The 20,789-nt window shown below is 49.6% G+C and overlaps 1 protein-coding gene across 5 annotated transcripts in view; it reads right to left on the bottom strand.

The window, feature by feature from the left end:
* Nucleotides 1-20,789, bottom strand: part of STX3 (syntaxin 3) — a 39,811-nt gene that overhangs the window by 11,318 nt on the left and 7,704 nt on the right. For 4 of the 5 annotated variants that reach the window (XM_044380792.3, XM_057317618.1, XM_026490486.4 and 1 more), the window contains exons 2-4: nucleotides 12,781-12,864; nucleotides 2,668-2,767; nucleotides 270-344 (exon numbers count right to left, since the gene is read on the bottom strand). In XM_044380792.3, the coding sequence (XP_044236727.1) occupies nucleotides 270-344; nucleotides 2,668-2,767; nucleotides 12,781-12,864 (259 nt within the window). Of the gene's footprint in view, nucleotides 1-269; nucleotides 345-2,667; nucleotides 2,768-12,780; nucleotides 12,865-13,438; nucleotides 13,570-20,789 lie in introns of those variants that run through there. The other variant, XM_057317617.1, reaches the window with a different exon arrangement.

Here is a 20,789-nt window from a genome sequence, read left to right as displayed (position 1 = left end):
GGAAACGGGCCCCGTAAGAGAAAAGTCAAGGGACGGAGTTAAAGCACCGAGTCACACAACGACTCGGCAGCCGGCAGCACACTTCGGTTCTGCACTCTTCCAACTGCAGTCCTGCCTCCAGGACCCGCAAAATTCGGGGCAGTGCCCAAACCACAAGCCACGATGGGACGAGTGTATCATCTGGGTGAGCTTCGGTCCAGAAGAGCTGGGCCCCGCGGATGTGAGATGGGTGGTGGGGGGCTGGCTTGTTCCCCTTGCTCCCTTCTTACTCTTTAGTTTGTTCCGGACGTTGTTGGCCCTTTTCTTGATCTCGGTCGTGAGCTGCTCTAGGTCGTCCTTGGTTTCTGGGTAAACAAAGGCAAGCAGAATCGGTCAGAGACTAACTGCTTGGTGAGCCTCACCAATCAACAAAGGAGGTGGGAGCTTTCTCAGGTACCCAACATCCACGACAGTATTTATCCTGAGGTGCTCCCCAGACATCTGTCCTTAGAATCACAGACAGCTCCTTTTCCAGGCACCCTGTCCCAGACCTGCAGAATAAAAACACCCACAGCTGGAGCCCTACAATCTGTCTTTTTAACAAGGTTTCCCAATGTTTACAGCACCAATGTCCACAATAGCCAAAATATGGGAAAAGGCCAGATGTCCATTGATGAGTGCATGGATAAAGAAGATGTGTGTATGTATGTGTGTGTATGTATACACACACACGCACAATACACACACACACACACACACACACACACACACAATGGAATACTACTCAGCCATCAAAAAGAATGAAATCTTGTCATTTGCAATGACATGGAAGGATCTAGAGCGTATTATGACAAGCAAAATGAGTCAGAGAAAGACAAATACCATATGATTTCACTCATATGTGGAATTTAAGAAACAAAACAGAGAACATAGGTGAAGGGAAGGAAAAATAAGATGAAAACAGAAGAGAGGAAAACCATAAGAGACTCTTAACTCTAGGGAACAAACTGAGGGTTGCTAGAGGGGAGGTAAAGGAGGACACATGATGGAATGAGCACTGGGTGTTATATGCAACTGAAGAATCACTAAATTCTACCCTGAACCTAATAATACACTATATGTTAACTAACTTTAAGTTGAATTTTTAAAATAAATAGATAAATAAATAAAGCTTTCCCAAGTAATTCTCCGGCACACAAAGTTCTGAGAACCTTGCTTTCAGAGGAAGTCATCTGGTTTACCACGATGGCTTCAGCTCAAAGGTAGGACAGAGTTTCATGGGATTTCTGAGAAAAGGGATGTCAACCAAGGGTCATCAACCTAGATTCAGGCAAATCTTTATAACATACCTACTATGTGCACAATGCTCTTCTAGGATGCATAGAGCAAAGTAAGCACTGGCCACAACTATTCATTCAGAAACCATCCTTCAGCACCTGCTACAAGCTTGGACCTGAGCTAGACACGAAGGCATCAGAGAGAAGATAGAGATCCTGCCTTCAGGGGTTCAGGGGCTACTGGGGGACAAGGGACAAATAAATCAGTTGTTCTAATGTGCAGTGTGCGGTAAGGTGTGAGTTCTGGTCAAGGTGTGCACAGGTTGGTGATGAAGAGCCCCTAGAACAGCCTGGAGGGATCTGGAATCGCTTCTAAAGACAGATGATGGTAAGACCACGTCTTGACGAAGGAGGGAGTGTTAACCAGGCAGAAAAGGAGATGAAGAGCAGACTCTCTGGGAGAAGGGACGATACATAAAAGACATGAGGAGACAAGAATTATTTGGGGAAGAGCCAAAGTTCAGTCTGGCTGAAGTGTGGATGACATGGGGGAGGGTGGCAGGAGGAAAGGGTGGGCAGGCACGTGTCCAAGACAATTCCCATAGGCTCCGCTGAAACGTGCCAGCTTTATCCTTCAGGTACTAGGGGCCCCTGAACAATTCAGAGCAAAATGATAGTGTATGGCTCATTCCTTGTCCTTAAGGAACCTAAAATACAGCCCAAAACCCCACTCTAAAAATGTGAAAAGGTTTGCCGAGGTGGCAGTAACACATGGGAGTCCTGGGATAGGAGGGATTGAAGGGAACGTGACCCATTCTGGAACACTTCATGGAAAAAAGATGGCCTTGATCTAGCAGGATCTGGATGGGGGAGGGGGGAATAGCACACGCAAAGTGACAGCCGAGGGTCGGAGACGAGGGACGTGAGAAGCAGTCAGCATTGGGGCGCCTGGGTGGCACAGCGGTTAAGCGCCTGCCTTCGGCTCAGGGCGTGATCCCGGCGTTCTGGGATCGAGTCCCACATCAGGCTCCTCTGCTATGAGCCTGCTCTTCCTCTCCCACTCCCCCTGCTTGTGTTCCCTCTCTCGCTGGCTGTCTCTATCTGTGTCAAATAAATAAATAAAATCTTTAAAAAAAAAAAAAAAAAAGGAAGCAGTCAGCATTACTGCCAGTCGTGAGAGGGACGGGACGGGAAGGAGAGGAGAGCGTGGCCACATGGAGTCCGCGGGACCATGAAGAGGAGAGCTGGCTGCGCTGGGAGCGTGAGCTGAGGCAGGGAAGGGAGAATGGAGAGGACCCGACGTGTACACAGCGTGTGCACACCCCCTGCTGCCCACAGGAGGGAGGAAAACTGGCTCAGCCCCAACGCCGAGGGTCATCGCTGCGCAACTCAGCTCCACGTCAACACTCACTTGGCTCTGGAATGGGCGCGGACAGGATGATACTGTAGAGTTTCTTTGCCTCTTCCACGTGCTCTGAGATCTTGTCGATGTTTTGCCGAGTTTCCTCAATCTAGAATCACAAAGACAACAGCCTTTGTTGGGAGAGGAAGAACGTGTCCACAGCTGAGATAAAAGCTTAGCAGAGCTCCCTGGTGAAAGCCGCCCACCTTCTGGGTTTGTGGGACAACAGGAGGACTAAAAAGTCTTCTGCTGCCGAGTAATGCCCTTCGCATGGCCAGATAAACTAGCGTCCAGAGCAGTCACCGAAAACCCACACGCCCTGCTCCCTGAGAAGAACACATCCGCCCACCTGGGACGGGAGGCCGCGGACCAGAATCAAGACGAGCCAGGAAAACCCATGAAGTCGAGTCGGAGGGCAGGGCCAGTAAACCCTATCAGGCAGACCTGTCAGCAATCCCCGGAATGAGAGCAGCAGCGGGGAAGGATGGGAGAGAGGAGAAAGGGAAGAAGGAAAGAACAGCAGTGAACAGCAGAGAACAAACGTAGAGAGCAAAAATAAAGAAGAGAGAGAGGGAGACTAATAAGCATTGCCCACTAGGAGACGCCGGAGCTTCCCTTGGACATGTGTTCTGCTGGGTTCCCCCGATGATCGGCCACAGACCATTTCTGCACCTGTCTGAGGTTCCTGATTATGCAAGGGGTGCATGATAAAATATCTCCAGCAGCACTTCATTCCCAGATAGAACCGCATCACAAGACACCGCTGTGCGAGCACTCAGGGCTGCCTCGGTGCCGTCCTGCAAGGCACCGTGACCCCTGCTGATGCGGGAGCCCCACAGAGCCCTCAGTGCCCACCAGGTCTCGATGCCGCACTTCCAGAAGGATGGGCTTGTCAACACTGCAGCGATTAACAGACAAATCTTGTAAAATACCGTCCAGCAGGATCTTAACATCAGGGATGCAATAAAATACAACTTGGCGTCCAGCATGCTTTTCTTCCAGCAAATAATTCACTTGTTTTTGAAAACCCGGTCGGAACTCTCCAGATTAAAGAGAACACAGGAAAAATGAAACTTGAGTTCTCTAACTCTCAAGGGAGCACTTCTGCCAGTGGACCGTTATTCACCTAAGGAACCTAAAGGTCATAGAGGTCATAGGTCATGCAGTGGGACGACACTCAAGCAGGGATGTTCAGATGTTGGAGCACCCCAGACTCCGACTGGGATGATTTTTGCATTACTTCTAGGACTTGATCTTTGGCTTTTCCAAACCGTTTAACTTCTAGCAGAATCCCAGACCTTCCCAACGCTAACAAGGGCCTGTGTTACCACCTGTGAACGCTGGCAGGCTCTCGAGGTGTGACCACCTCAGAATCGGGCCCTTGGGTGACCCCAGAAATGGCCACTTTGCCCTTCCCTTCCCCTATCTCTCACATCAAACACTGGCTCCTCTTACAACTCATAAAACACCATTGCATCACACCATGTCCATTTCCATCATGTGACTGTCTTGCCCAAGTAATTCCACCATATCGTACGGGACTGAGAAAGAAGGCTCCCGAGAATAAGATACACGAACCCCTTCAAAAAGGGTTTCACGTATCTTAACACACTGTGAGGCCTTGGATTCCGCATGTTCAACAGATCGGATGTCTTAGAAAATATATTCTGGAATATTATCTCATAAGGCAAAGAACATACTGATCCGAACTTTGGTCAATGATAGAAAGATGAGATAGGAAGCTATCAGCTGCTGGGCCTCAAGTCCAGAGTCGCTCCAGACATCCCAAGACTGTATGGTAGATGGCCTATCTGACTCTGTGGATGGGAGAGCCAAGCCCTAGGTGCTGCCCCCTCAGCCTGCCTGTGGGACTGGCCAGCCCAGGGAGCAAGGCTCCCACCCCCACTTCCTCCATCCTCCACCCAAGGCGGGCTGGCTGCCTTCTCTCCTCTGTCTTCATCAACCTCACCACTTGGAGGCATTTCAGGGATTCTGATTTAGAAATCCAGTAACTCTGTCAATTCACCAAATAATCACAGAACCCATCTAGGACTTCAGGATGGGCAAGTGGCCGATCACAAAGCTTTCTTTTTTTGAACTCTGTGTCTTTGTTTTTCCTTGGAAGTGTTGGTTTTCCTCCAAGGTGACTTTCTGGGTATTTCGTGGTGGCAGCCACATGCATTTAATTTTCTTTTGTGCATTTGCCAGATAACCAAAGACTGATGGGGGAGGGGGGTGCAAACCTAGTAGGAAGCCTACAAGGCTGGATCTAAAAGCTCAAGGTCTGTTTGTGTGTGTTTGGGGTTGTTCTAAATGTCCTGACATTACCTTATACAAGAATATATTTAAGAACTGAAATGATTTAAGAAATACACATGTTAGAAACAAGCTGACACTTCCATGAGGCCGTCATCACTAGCTCGTCTTTGTGCCTGAGAATACTGCGGCTCACAGGACAGGAACTCACTCCAGGCCACGCTGCAGAAAGAGGCAAAACCGGGCATCTGTCAGACACCAAACCCTGTCTCCTGCACCAGCTATAAAGGTACAAGAACCACGACAGACGTTCTTCTATCTTCTCTCCCGTGTCCCTGTGTATGCAGCCTGTGTCACGGTATGCTCGTGTTCCACTCCGTTTTGTGAGACTGGCTCAGTTGCCCTTTGCTGAGATCATGTGCCTTATTCCTTCCTTCTCTAACCAAGGCTCCCTACAGAGAGCTTTATAAACCAAGGGTGCTGGAGAATTGTTGCTGATTGAGGAACCAATCTGAAAGTTGTATTTTTTTAATCACCACGCTGAATTTGCAGCCAGTACACCCTCAATGCCGGCTTATTGTATGTTACTTTTCAAAATGTATTTTCTGGGGTGCCTGGTGGCGTCGTTAAGCATCCGACTCTTGATTTCAGCTCATGTCATGATCACAGGGTCATGAGATTGAGCCCCATGTCAGCCTCTGCACTCAGTGGGGAGTCTATTTGAAGATTCTCTCCTTCTGCCCCTCCTCTCTCCCTCAAATAAATAAATCTTTAAAACAAAATAAAATAACTTAAAAAATAAAATGTATTTTTCAATGATTTGTCAGTAACGTGGCCATTCAGACAGTACAGTTCAGAAAATGTTAAGGATCAAACTGGCCAGGTTCAAGTTTCAGCTCCACGTCCCAGCAGTTTTATGACCTTGAACAATCTGCTCACCAGCCCCACACATACCCCCAACCCCGGTTCTCTTATCTGTGAAACGAGGATTTTCATATTTCCCACTTCCTACAGTTTTTGTGGGGATTAGATGAGATAATGCACGTCAAAGGCTTAACGAGAAGTACACGCTCACGAAATGAAATGACGAAGAGAAATCTAGGAAGAGCCAGCCATTACTGCCCGTGTATCACGTGCCAGGTGCTCTGCCTGCCTTCACAAGCACGTCTCACCTGCACAGCCCAGCAGTCCCCTGTAACAAAACGCCCTGCGATGCTGTCAGCAGCCACCCAAGGAAATCAAGTAGGACAGCAAGTCAATGGCTCTTCACATTGGGTGTTGCCTCAGGGAACCAATTATGATTTCCAGATTATACTAATCACCACCGTCTAACTGAAAGAAGGGAGTTATTTTCAAGGCATGGGTGGCCTCCTCCTTCTGGACCTAAGGAGCCAGTGGAATCTAATTAGATAATGGGAAGCAGAGAAAGTCCTTACTTTTGGAGAACTGGCAGGTTGCCGTGGGGGTGGGGGGAAGGCTTTGTCCATTCTACTTAAGAACAAGCCTCTGCCTCCCCTAAGCTCCCACATACTCTGTACCTGTAGTTAGACATTAATTAATTCCTGCATATTTATTATTCCCCCCCCCCCGTTACAGTAACAAAGTAATGGGGTTGTAAGGGTCAAAATAATGACTCCTTTTCACAGTTCATACACCTTGACTTTCCCCCAAACCGAGGAGAATCCAAAACAGTCCCCGTATTACACATTCTCAGTCAAGTCTTCTTTGATGTGTTTGCTTCTCTGCTTTAGAAAACACACACTGACCAGAAGGAACAGAGAGGTCTCCGTCCAAGCAACAGAAGTCAACTCTGTCAGGGGTTTTATCAAGACTAGTGATAAACCAGTGGAATCCCCTTTCATGAAGGAAAAGAAATGAGCAATCTCAGAGTTACACTGACCAATGAAAACAAGTATTCTTAGATAATAATCTCAAATCAATTAAGTACATTCGGGTTTTGCATCACTCAAAATTTGGTCAGGAAAACACAAATCTATCTAGTTGTTTTAGCCGAAATAACAGAGTGCAGGGATTCTTTCCGCCAGGATGGAAAGGCCAAGAAGCCAAACAGAGGATGGTGAGGCACTCTGGAAATTACCAACAGCAGGGTCACCAGAGCCCAAGACCAGGGCCCTTCTGACGAGAGCCACAGCACAGTGGAGTTGGCCAGTAGAACGGGCACCTTGGAGGCAGGGTCTACCCAGCAACAGTTGAGGCCACGGAGGAGACATGTCTGGGGAAGAAAACCATGGCCTCCTCCCTCCTCCTCGAGTCTTCTGCCAGTGCGTCCCCAGGTCAGGAACACCAATGCCAGCAGGCAAGGGAACCTGGGAAATGAGGGCCTTGCAGTACAGAGCAGAGCCCAGGAAAGGCAGGGGACGGACCTGAGAGCAAACGGGCATGTGACGGGAGAGGGCTTCGCACTGCCCAGCTCACTGACTCACCCAAATATTCCAACTGAAAAAGGAACTGAAGTATCCTTAACCTGCTAGATTTGACTCAATGCCTAGGTTTCCATATTACGTTCACTTTGAGGTTATTAGTTTTAACAAAACTCAAGCCTCTGCAGAAATGCCTCTGCTTCCAGTTCCTCTAAGGAGGCACCCCAGCCCCTGGCACACACGCCCTGCACTCTCACCCGTCCCAGCCCTGACTCAGTGACCTCTTCCCACTTGGACTACCTCACAGCCATCACTGGCCAAGCACAGGGTGTCACTCGGTCTAAGTCTGTTGAATGAGCAAATAAGTGAATGCAAGTTATCTCGGGAGACAAGCAAGCTTCATATACCAGCGGAACCGCCAAACAGTCTCACAGATGGTTTTTAAAACACTGCCCACCACCACGAAAAAACCAGCAAAACCTTTATAATAGCATTTTCTGAAATGTCATCATTCACCCTTGCTAATAGAAGTTACATGTCAGAAAGTGTTCTATGAAAAGAATAAATGCTCAGATAAGCAAGTTAAGCGGGTTTCTTTATTACGGGACATCTCAGAGCTTTTAATGAGTTCATGTACATTTTAAATCCCCATGGGAGGAAAGGAGTATGAAGCATTTTCCAAACATATTTGCTCACCATCCATGACGAACACTTTGATGCACCAAGTAGCCATCTGCGGCCCCTGCCCTTTCTCGTGAACAGAACTCTGGTCTTGCTTGGGCAGCAATGTTGTCAGCCCCAGGCAATGAATCAGGATCAGTTCTAAGTCAATCCTGGCAACGCTGTCGCTTTGGGAACCACTCCCTTCCCCCCTGTCCCTCCCAGCTGAGTGTCTGTGACCACATGATCCACTGTTGGTCAACGGCCCACGGGGGGAAGTCAACTTAGAGGATCTGGGTGGTTTTCTTGCCTGATAAAAGGATCTGAGGGCTTCTCTGGCTTTCCCCTTTCTGACTTCTTGCGATGCTGGTACACAGGGGTGGGTGTCACATGGAGCTGTGGCTCTGGAAGTTTTAAAACATGGCACGGATTCTTTCATGGTCCTCCCACTGAGAGGGGGCACCTACGCACTGCTCTCGTGAACCTGGCAGGCCTGTGACTGCTTTGACATCAGAGTACCGAGGTGATGTGCCATAGGCCTTGCATAGCCGGAACCTTGCACTGGGGCCCTGAGCCTCCATGTAACACCCCGATGATCCCGCGCTGGCCAGGCTAAGAAACCCCAGCCACAGAAACAGGTCAGGTAGAGGCGCTCCAACACCTATGGTCTCTATGGAGCTTTCCCTTGAGTCACCAGACGTTTGAATAAAGAGGTCTCCATAAGGTTCCAGCGTCCGGCTGTTCACGTCTTCCCAACTAAGTCCCCAGAAATCGTGGAGCAGAAATGACCCATCTTCACTGTGCCCTGTGCCTGAATTCCTAACCCAGAGAATCTGTCAGCATCACAAAATGGTTGTTCTACACCCCTAAATGTTGGGGTGACTGTCATATGGCAACAGGGAATCAGAACAGACGATACCTCCCAATCCCAAGGGAAAAGCCAAGAGGATCCCAGAGATAGTGGCCTGACCTAGAACCACGCCACCCAGCCCACCACACCGCCCTCCACGCAGACTTCTTCACATGGGAAGTGATGACATATCCTTAACTGCTTACACCACCGTCACTCAAAAGCAGCCCTGGATGACAGGCCATGCGGCTGCCAGGGTCCCAGACCCAGGTCAGAGTTCCCACCCTCTTTCCCACAGGCTACCGCACCAGCCAGCTGGCTGGTCTTTCCATTGCTGGCCTTTCCCGCCCTCCATGAGCTGCCACCAGAATGATTTTCCTAAAAACACTCTGATCCCAGCATTTCCATAACATCTTCAAAGGCTTCCCCTTCATTTCGCAGTGGTTCATAACTGCAGAAGCAAAAGAATCATCTGGACGGATTTCCCCAAAATCGGAAAGTCTAAGCCATTCCAGGGCAAAAGGCTCCCCAGGTGATTCTGAGGGGCAGGTCTAGTTAAGAACCACTGGGGCCTTCCCTCACCTTCCTCTCTCCCCTGCTGTGCTCCCCCAGGGCCTTGACATCTCTATTATCATGACTCGCCAGCTGAAGAGACACCAGCGGGCAAGGACCCTGTTTTGTAAAGCCAGCCCTTAACACTGTGCGGAGGACACGGGCACGCGTGTAGTCTGGTGAATGGACGAGTGAACACCGAAGAAAAAGCCCCTGTGCTCTGCCTTCTCGGGCAGGTCTGCTTCCTCTGAAAATGTGTTGTCTCTGCCAACTGAGCAAACAGAGCAAAGAAAATACAGACAAGCACAACTGAGACAATAATCTGAGGTTTATCATTTACCAGCCCCTGGCTTAATCATCCAAGGCCTGAAGACCCAAGGGCCAATTCTTTCCTGTACCAGCGGAGAAGCTGGAGAAACCATTTGAGTTTTACAGTGCAGTGCGCATTCTGAAAACGTCCTGGCCCCGTGACTTCACCTGCCCCTTGCACGTGCCTCTCTGACGGGGTTGTGATTCACACACTCAGTCCTCGACAAACAGCCGCGGGTGACCTGCTTGTTGGAACAAGTCCAGAAAGCAAGGTGCATTGCAAAAATGCCTTCCCAAGCAATCTGTTTAGCTCTATTCCTGCAGGATACCCTTGCTGTGTTCCCCAGCCGCATGCAAGGGGAGGGTGGGAGGGCTCGTTTCCCCAAACCCCCGTTACCTGGCATGTGCTTTATCCCACTTTCGAGGCTATTCCCAAACACACCAGGAACAGAACGGTGAGGACAGCTCAAACAGAATGAAGACATACTCACTGTATGCCAGGCGCTGTGCTAGGTACGTCCACACACTTTCTCAGTTTATATTTATAATACCCAGCAGGCAACACCTCAATTCCTGCTTTAGAGGAAGCTGGGGTTTAGGGTAGTGAAACAACTTTTTCAAAGTTATACTGCTGGTCAGGGCAGTGCTGAGATCCGGACCGGGACCCGTGGGCGCCAGAGCTGTGGCCTCTCTCCACGGTCCGTGGCCCCCCTCCCCCCTCCCCCACCTCTGCCCCATTGCAGCGTTACCCTCCCGGGCCCCCCCCCCCCATCAGATGGAAAGTAGGCAAGTGACATTTACCTAGGCCCACACGAAGCACTTTCTGAGGGTCAGCTCCTTTACCCCCCAACAAATCTGCAAGGTGACTCTGTTGCTCCCCATTTCACAGACAAGCTCACAGGGACTGAGGGAAGTCAAGGAACGTGCCCAAGATCATACAGTCAGTAGCAGATAAGGAACTTAATTCCGAAGATTTCTATCCCACAATTCAGTCCCCTTCTCCACCCTAATTATGACAGGGTTTGGGTGGTTTTGTTTTGTTTTGTTTTTCTCCTAAATGACAGAAAAGCATCTGACAGAGAGAAAGCAAGAAAGAAAAGCAGGGGCGCCTGGGTGGCTCAGTCAGTTAAGCGCCTGCCTTTGGCTCAGGTCATGATCCCAGGGTCCTGGGATCGAGCCCCGCGTCGGGCTCCCTGCTCAGTGGGAAGCCTGCTTCTTCCTCTTCCACTCCCCCTGCTTGTGCTCTCTCCCACTCTCTCTCCCTGTCAAATAAATAAAAATCTTAAAAAAGAAAAGCGGCCTTCAAGGGCTTGTTAAGGCTCCAAAAATGACTATGATCCCAGCCAGCACTTTTCTGTTCAGAGAACGCTTTCTGGGTGTGTGACCCTCATGTTATCCTCACACGGACCTTGAAAGGTGAGTGCTGACTTCCCAATTTCCAGAGCAGGAATTAAGAGTCCAGGGGTGTTAAGTGACTGGACCAAAGTCAACCGCTACGAGATGCTCGAGGATGAACTGAGACCACGTCGTGGAGACCCCCCATCCTCCCACGTCACAGGGAGCCTGGAACTGGCTTAGAAGAGGCAAAGCACTGTTATTGGCAAAGCGGCCTTATCTGAGGGAAGAAGTTCTCCAACGTATCTGGTTATCCAAGATATGCTCAGAACACGTGACAGTGGCTACAGGGGTCCTCCCCACCCCTGAAAAGACATTTTCCTTCCACGATCCACACCTGGAACAGCCCTGGACTCACTAAACTCAAGTGCTCTTGGGTCTCGCGGCAGTCCTCGACCAGAAGGACAGACCCACCCAGGGAGGGGGTGAACCGTGGAGTGTTCACAGCCAGCTTCCCAATCAGGCCAGCACGCACTGCAGTTCGCCCCTACCCGCTAACGACTCGCCCAGATGACCTGCCCTGAACTGCCAAGCTGTTTGGACAAGAGCTGGAGGGCTCTTGACTTTCCACAGCCTCCATCTAGAGACGGGAGGTGCCCACGTTCTTCCTGCAGAAAGAATGTGGCGCTTCATGTCTTCTTTCCAAAAAAATAAAAGGCCTAAATAAAGAAACCACATTATGATGGCGGAAGCTTCCATGACTGAACTTCTCGTGCTTTCGTTTTGTTTTGAAGGATCATTCATCGGGCACATCCATGTCAGACGCTATACCGAATGCCTTACCGACATCAGTCCATGATATCTCCCTAATAACCCTAGGGGGAATTGGAGTATCAATCCCCATTTACAGATACGGGAACCAAGCGTGCGAAGGAACCACGGCTGGTCAGAAGCAGGGCTGAGATTGGAACCCCGGGACGCTGTACCATCTCGCCATCCAACAGCAGCACTCCCCACGAGGACCTTCAAGATCAAAGATTATGTGGATCTGTAGACGGGGGCAACCCATCTTTGCCTCTGTTGAACTTCCAAAATACTAAACCAGTGGTTTCTTAGTGTTTCAGTTATCACGAGAATTAAGTCAAAGGGTCTGAATTTTTGGAAACAACAAATCGGATCTATCTGAATCATGGACCTAAAAATGTGATTTTTTTTCTTTCACACTCATGCCTGTGACCCCCATGGTTGATTCTGTAAGGAAATCACATAACTTAGGCAAGAAAGGATATTATTAAAATGTTTGGGGCGCCTGGGCGGCACACGGTTAAGCGTCTGCCTTCAGCTCAGGGCGTGATCCCGGCGTTATGGGATCGAGCCCCACATCAGGCTCCTCCACTATGAGCCTGCTTCTTCCTCTCCCACTCCCCCTGCTTGTGTTCCCTCTCTCGCTGGCTGTCTCTATCTCTGTCAAATAAATAAATAAAATCTTTTTTAAAAAAAATGTTGTCATGTAGCATAAGACTTTAACAACATCTCTTTCATTGCATCTGATTTACCTTCTGATTTTCTCAATAAGATGAAAAATCCAGACCCTCCCAAGTATGTATTAAAGAGAATCTCCGGGTAACTTCTTGGTCTGGCCGTCCCCACCCCAGGACAAGACCAACCGTCCTCTGCTACCCTTGAAAGAGCCGAGTTTTATTCTTTACACGGCAGCTGTGTTTCCTTATGTACATTCAGGAAAACACACACACACACACACAGAGGAAGGTCTCCTACCTCAGCAAAGAACTCATCCATGAAAGCCGTGTTGTCAATAGCAATCTCGACCTCGTCGGCATCATCATCCTGGGTCAGCTGCTTCTGGGGGAGACAAAAAGGAGCGGCGTGAGGCCCCGAAGGCAAGACGCGGCGAACAGTACCGAGTACTCACCCGGAGCTCCGTCTAGATCACGCATTATGCACACGTGATCTCCCTGACAACTCAGAACAGCTCTGCGATGCTTCGAACCCCAGCCTCACACTGTCTGCACTTAAACCCTCGCTGCACCGCTTACTGACTTTGTCAGGGAGGTGGGGGAGAAAGGGAGGGATGGGCAGGCCCCTGCCTCACTGCGCCCGGGTTTCCTTATCTGTAAAATGCTGACAACGCACTACCTACTATACAAGGGGGTTAAGAAATGAGACAATGAAGCTAAAACAGGTTTTCCCTGTGCCTGGCATGCTGTAAGTACTCAGTAACTGCTAGATTTTGGGGGGGGGGGGGTAGTATTATGACTCATTCCAGCTGGAGAACCGAAAACAGAGAGGCTGAATAACCTGGCCAAAGTCACACAGCTATCATGTCGAGACAGGCAAATTCTAGCCCATCTTTTGGATTTGGACCCCATGTTCCTAACCCCTTCCCCACAGTGTTCAAACGCGAGATCCGCCCTACCAGAGATCTGTATGTTTCTAGCCTCAGTTCCTCCAAAGCACTCGCTTCCAATCCTCACAGTAGGAGCAAAGATTTTCCTGTTTTCATAAACCGCCTATTGCAAAAAAAACAGCACTGTGTTGTTCCCTGTCAGAGCTCCTGTTTATAAGGAAAAGGAAGCTCTCCCCACAGCCCCCGGCAACCCCGGGGGACCCCAGCGTTCTGGATCTCATTCCACTTCCTCTACAAAATCACAAAATGGCTATCTAAAGGAAGCATTTCCATTCCCACCCAGCATCCAGGGCCTGAGCTGTTTCTATGTTCTCCCCAGCGCTGCACGACACACTGACCATTTCTTTTTTTTTTTTTTTTTTTTTAAGATTTTATTTATTTGACAGAGACAGACAGCCAGCGAGAGAGGGAACACAAGCAGGGGGAGTGGGAGAGGAAGATGCAGGCTCATAGCGGAGGAGCCTGATGTGGGGCTCGATCCCATAATGCCGGGATCACGCCCTGAGCCGAAGGCAGGCGCTTAACCGCTGTGCCACCCAGGCGCCCCCACACTGACCATTTCTAAGCACAGAGGGAGAACGGGTTCAGGGGAGCGGAGGTGGGGAGCGGCAAAACCTGCTTCTCTACAACCTCCAGTGGGCTTTGAAACACCGAGACGTGTTGCTCTGAAACACTAAGAACGCCACGGGCAATGAAAGCCACCAGGGGCCTCTCTTCTCTACCTGCTGCCACCCTCCCCTGACCCCAACCCCATCTTCAACAGATGATGGAATTACTGGGAATGCCCATTGAAATCTGAGACTCCGCAAACATCTCTGGAGTCTGTTCCGATTGGCTCCCTCATCATATTCTCTGGCTTGTCTGGAACCACCAGCAACACAAACTCAACAGCCACATTCAAAGAAATTGAATTTGAGAGCAGTGCTACAACCCCCAAAATTGACTTCCTAAAAAGTCATTCCTTCCATTCATCTCCTCGGATTAAAAGTCCCATTGCCTAATAGAGCACAGAGGGCCCATTACGGTCTGGCCCCACCCACATTCCTCCCTCTAGGATCCTCTCTCTAGACCAGACACTTGCAACTTTCCTGGCTGTTCCCAGACACGCCATTCTTTTATCTGCTCAACTGTCACACAAGGACCAGCTGGAAAAGTTTTACTCGCCTTTAAAATTCAGTCCCAAAACCATCTCCTCTGTCTGCCTTCCGTGACACTTCCCCTTCTGCACAATTTAAAACTTCCCTAAGGTCCCACTGCATTCTGTGCAAACCTTCCATAGCATCCAGCACAGCGTATTGTTAATTATTCCTTTACTTACCGACCCTTCCCCGCTGGCTGTGAACCCCTGGAGGGCCAGGGCTGCCTTATCTACTGTAACAGATACCCTGAGCTACCTGCCTGCACAGAACACCTTCCTTTGTGCAGATAACTTTCCCAGAATTGTGTGGGGAAGGTGTGGGGGATCAATCTGGACCCAAGCTCTGGGAGGAATTTGAATTGCAAAGTGAATGGAGCTGAGTCCCCCAGTGGCAGCGCCCAGCAGAGATATCTGCAGAGCCACCCTTGCCTCTACTCTTCCAAAGCCTCCCCCGGCTTCCAGCAGGTTCCACAGACCTTCCCAGCACTCCTCCAATGAGCTGAACAGTACTCTTCTAATATTTCAAGAACTCTGTTTCGGAGGAATTGGCTCTTGTTATTCATTCCATGTGTATACCCAGCTAGATACGTAAGACAAATGGAATCAATTTTAGCCACACGGAAGACTAGCCTCCATAGAGACTCAGCCTGGATTCAGCCAGCAGTTTCTAAAGTGCAGACAAAGAGCTCCCTTTATCAACTATCGCCAGTATGTGGGCCTCTTAGCAGCCTCCAGAGAGCTCCATGTCCCGGGAAGGATCTCTGTGACCCTCACTGGAAAACAGGGGCCCAGTCTTCTCTGGGAAGATGAGTTCACGAGTGTTTGTTGAGTTTCCTCTCTACAGAGGTCTGGGAAGTGGGATGAGGCTACCATCCTGGGATGGACTGAGGGAACTTTCTGGAAGCTGGGAACAACCGTGTCCTGGAGGGTGGGAGGCAGGCATAATGACATAAATCTTTGAGACCCCTGGAATTTGTACAGGGAGTCCCCCCATCCGAGACGTCAGCTCTTGGCTTGGAGCAGGCTCGGGGGGTGGGGGGGTTGTAGCCTGCTCCACCTGCAGTGAGAGAATGTGTGAACCAGGAAAAGAGAAGTCTTTGGAAACTCACAACCCAGGTCTAACACCTGCTGTTACCACTTACTGGCTGTGAGACCTCCATCAAGTGTCCTACTGCTCTGAGGTTTTTAGCTGGAAGCGGTAATGACACTACACACCTTCCGACATTTATGGGCATTGGAAGACATCACATACGGAAGGTTTCTAGCACAATACGGTGCACACATTGGTGCCTAATACATGTCACTTTCCCTATCACCTTGCCGTAAAGACATGGTGTCTAAAACAGTGAGTTCTCCTCCTTCAAGAAAGTCCTCACACTAACGGCTAGGACAGTAAGGTCAGCTCCAGAGCACCAGGACAATGTGGGTTCCAAAACACACTTCATCACATACTGGTCGCCAAGCCTTACCCAACTGGTTTGACACCTCGAAGCCTCAGTCTCCTTATCTACAAAATAGGAATAACAGCGTCTACCAATGCTTTTGTGAGTATTCGGACAGCGCACAGTGACACCTCAAACATGCAACCGTATGGAAGGCCTCGACAACCTCTCTACAGCTTCAACCTGAATCTAAGTATCTTTAAATAGGAAAGAAAAAAAAAAGATACAGGACTTCTAGAGTTGAATGCAACCTTACAGATTCTATCATCAAATTCTCTCACTCAGAGACGGGCAAATCAAGGCCCACAGTCAAACACTGAGTTACAGACACAGCCAGGAACAGAACTCGGGTTTCTGGATTCCCATCTTCCCATGCAGAGTCTTTCCACTGTGCTGTGCCACTTCCAAAAATATAACAACATCAACGACAACAGCACAAGCTTTAGTCCAATTGGAGAATCCAAGCAAGAGGCTGTCATCATGGATTATCTATTCGGAGTCGCGGGACACGGGGACTCCCACCAGGCTTCTGCACCGGGGATCTGACTCATCCCACGGAGACCCCTCGTCCCTTCTGACACAGCCAGGCTCTCTGGACTGAGGTCTTGGGGACCCCAAGAGCAGGGAAAGCACGCAGCGCCCTTTCTCTTCGGCCCCCATGACGGAACACAGCCAAGAAAAGAACTTCAGCATCTCTATCAAAGAATCAAGGCGTGTGGTAACAGGAACGTTGCAGTTCCTGCCACATGGGGCCACAGCAGAGACTCTCAGAACCACGAGCCCAGCCACTTCCTTCCCTTCCCCCAGGCCCAATCTCCTGCTGCCCCCCACCAGCCCTCCCAATGAGATGGGAGATCTGCCAGGGGGCAGCGCTGAGTCTGTCGCCCACCCCGCCTCCCAAACGTACCCCATAATCCCATAAGGGAGCTGTGACCACGACCTCCTCCCTGCAGAGTGGGGAGACTTCAGGGGCCCGGAGCACAACGTGCAGGTGCCGAAGCTCTAATTCCTCCCACTCCACGCTAACCACCTTCTCTGTCAACCTTAGTCTATTTGCCTCGGGTTCCCCTCATTAGCTTCTTTAATAAAAACATGCCACCCATAGAGCCCCGACATGGGGGCTAGCTGGCCACGACACCCTAGCTGCTTCACATTCGCCGTGTCAGCGAGCCCCGTCTGTTTGAGAGCTGAGGACCTGCAAGTCATGGAAGTTCTAAGTCACCCGGGGTCTCCCAGCCACTGATTCACAGAGCCTAGGCTCCAGCCTGCGTTGTCTGTCCTAAGCCCTTGTTATTCCAGGGCACCTTCCCAAAGCGGCCTATCGCCCAGAGCAACCGGGAGCCACGGAGAGCAGCAGCCCAGCTGGGCGTTTGTCTCATTAAGCCTGCGTTTTCGCACCACGTAAGGAGCTTAGCTTTCCAGCACAGCTTTGTGGAACCCCAGGACACTCGATGTGTGTCTCCCGAACCGCCCAGGGAGGCCAGGGAGGGGGGGCCAAGCAGGCGGGCGCTTCCCTACTCTTCAGTCTGCACAGCTTTCCTTGTACCTGCTTTATACACCAGGGCTGATTGTAACATTGCATTTGAAGAAAGAGTCCTGTTGTCAAAAAAGAAAGGAAGAAAAAAAGCAAGCAAGCAAACCAGCAAGCAAACCAGCAAGCTTAGCTAGCCAGGAAACCACAGGCCTCAACAAATGGATGCCTTCTAGAGAATGGAGACAGAGAAAGAAATCCCCTCACTCCTTTCCAGGTACAACCTTCCAGTTATAAAATAAATAAGCCACGGGGATGAAAGGCATGACACGGAATATGGTCAGTACTGTAACAACGTTGTATGGTGACAGAGGGTCACTGCGCTGCGCGTGGTGAGCTCAGAGTAACATACACAGTTGTCAAATCACTGTGTTGTACGCCTGAAACTAAGATAACATTGTATTTCAACTATGCTTTAATTAAAAATTAAAAAAAAAACAAAACGGCTGCAACGTAAGTTTAAATCATCAGCAATTCCTCAAGCATCGTACAAATCAGAGCAGCGAGACAGAAGGGAGGGGCAAAGAAAGAAAAAGGGAGCCTCCCAAATGAAGAAGTCACCAATTCCCTCCTTTCCACACGTGCCAGGCCTCAGGAAGACCTGACGGGTCCCAGGACAAGCCCGGGAGCTCTCGGGAACGTTCTGGGGTGAGGGAAATAGTAAGAGGGGCAGGCACCAGCCATCCGGACTAGGAAGGGACTAGGAAGGGACGTCTGGTCCTTAACTTCCCACAGCGGGGCATTAAAGGATTGCGGCTGGTGGGGGCAGGGTCCTCCTGGCTCAAGCAGGTGGGCACAAATTTGTGCACTTCCTCCTCCCCACGAGGAAACAGCTCTTTGCTTGGGAGCTCCACATCCTCTTCATAAACCCAGACTGTCTCCCGATAATGCAACGAGACAATGGCATGTGACTTTCCTTGTCCCCGCTGCCCCCTTCCACCATCTGCCCCCCTCTGGAATGAGGGTCTGTGGATTCAGAGACAAGCACCACCCCTGACAAGGATTCCAAACACACAGACACACGCCCATGCCATACTGCCCAACATCTGGTTTTTCCAGTCCCTCTTCTTCAATTAAAAGAGCCAGAAATTCTGAGTAAGCGTGTCAGCTCTCAATAGGTACTCAGTGCTCTTGTGTCCCTCACTTACGGAGGCTGATGGCCCTTCTCCAACACCCGTTTTCCCTCCCACCATTTTCCCTTCCAGTGAAACCCTCCCAGAGGGGTCACTTCCCTCCCTTTCTGCTGAACAGATGAATCAGGAGGAAAGAATCGCGAACAGTGCCCTAGTGGGACTCGCACTTTTGCTTTCAAGATGTCTTCTGGATAAACAACCTGAGGCCAACACTGGCCTTGTCTGGAAAATGAAGAACTGAGGAATAAACCCATGACCAGACTAGCCCAAGGCCAGCGAGTCCGTGGACAACTGAACAAGAGACGAAGTCTCTGATGGCCCCACGCCACACATTCTGTCATAACAATACTACTTCTCTGTAGTATGTGTGTATTTCGTCACTGACACTCTTGTGGTTCCAAATATATTACCTCCTTCTCACGTCAACCTCTGAGGACAAATAGTATTCTCTCCACTGACAGACGAAGCAACTTCTCAATTAGGTTAAATACCGTGTCCACGGTGCTTCCGCTAGTAAGTGCAGTAAGTGGCAGTGTGAGGGCTCGAAAGCAAGTCTGCGGGGACCGGGACCCGGGTTCTTACCCTCCACACTCTAGCTGCAGATGTCCGTCCCACTCTGGCTCCTAACACACCCTCACTTATTTCCGGAGATGCTGAAACATCAGTAAAATGAAACTGGATTAATCTATATGCATGAATGAAAAAGTTACCAGGACAGGGGAGCCTGGGTGGCTCAGTCAGTGAAGCGTCTGACTCTTGGTTTCGGCTCAGGTCATGATCTCAGGGTCGTGAGATCGAGCCCCACATCAGGCTCCACGCTTAGCACAGAGTCTGCTTGGGACTCTCTCTATCCCTCTGCCTCTCCCCCCGACCGCTCGCTCTCTAAAATAAATAAATAACTTTTTTTTAAAGTTACCTATGCATGTAAATCCTATGAATCTTATGCACGTATACAGAGACACACAGATACACCGACAGGGCCAAGTTGAGAACCCAGGTCTGCTGCTCCATAGCCGTGTGATTTTAAACAAGTTACTGAACCTCTCCGTGGCAGGGTTTCCTCATTTGCAACATGAAAAATCTGCTCACACAGCTGTTGTGAGGATTAAATGAGTTAATACACATGAAATGTTGAAAGCAGTGCCAGGTACATATTAAATGCCCAAGACCATGCCATCTCAGCAGAGAACCGGGCCCATTTCCTCTGAAGAGAGTTTCTACCAAAGGGGCGATTCCAATACCAGCTCTCAGGTGGTGAGAGCAGGTCCCTCGGTGTGAACCGAGACTCAGCTCATCTATTTGAATGAAGTCATTTTTCTGGACTGTGCATTGAAAGAAATAAAGCTGTCTCTGAATTTCGCTTCTGCTACTTTCTCGCAAATTTTGATGTTTACTCCTCTTATTATCATTCTAAATATTTTGTCATTTCCTTTTTGGTTTCTTCTTAATCCAAGAGTTATTTAGAAAGATCTTGTAAATTTCCAAAGCAGGTAAACCTGGCGGGGGAGGGGGGAGGTTGGTGATTATTGTATTGTTAATTTTATTACATCATCACCAGGGAACATGGCCCAAAGGATTTCAATATTCTGTGCAATCTGACAAATTTTCTTCAGGTCTTCACACACGGTCAGTATTTTTCAATCTTCTACATGTGTTTAAAAAGATCCTGCATTCCATTTGTTGGACACAAAAATCATTGAAGTTTCATCCCCAGTGCCATGTTCATTGCCACCTGTTTCTACTTCTCAGGACCTTAGCTAGGTCTGGAGAAGGAACAGTGCAAAGGGACGGAAGTTCACCTAAAGAAAAGGAGGTGGGGGAAAAAACGTCCTCTGGGTAGATGTTGTTTATAAGATGAGGGATCTGTGGTAGGGGGTTAATTCATCCAGAATCACATGGCCAATATGGAACAAAGCCAGGACGGAACCCTGCCTGTCCAATCCACTGAATTCATGGTGCAATAACGTAGACAGATGATGGAGCGTCATAACCAACCACCACGTCCACACATTCTCTTCCCCACTACAAGGTCCCATCCATGCACTCACCCAACAGTATTCACTGAACAACCATCACTTGCCAGACAACAGTACAGACACTGGAGACGCACAGACCA

Source organism: Ursus arctos, unplaced genomic scaffold (assembly GCF_023065955.2).
Source record: "Ursus arctos isolate Adak ecotype North America unplaced genomic scaffold, UrsArc2.0 scaffold_23, whole genome shotgun sequence".
In the NCBI taxonomy this organism is placed as follows: Eukaryota; Metazoa; Chordata; class Mammalia; order Carnivora; family Ursidae; genus Ursus; species Ursus arctos.
Note: the sequence above shows the minus strand (reverse complement) of the source record. Positions and strands in the feature narration are given on the sequence as shown.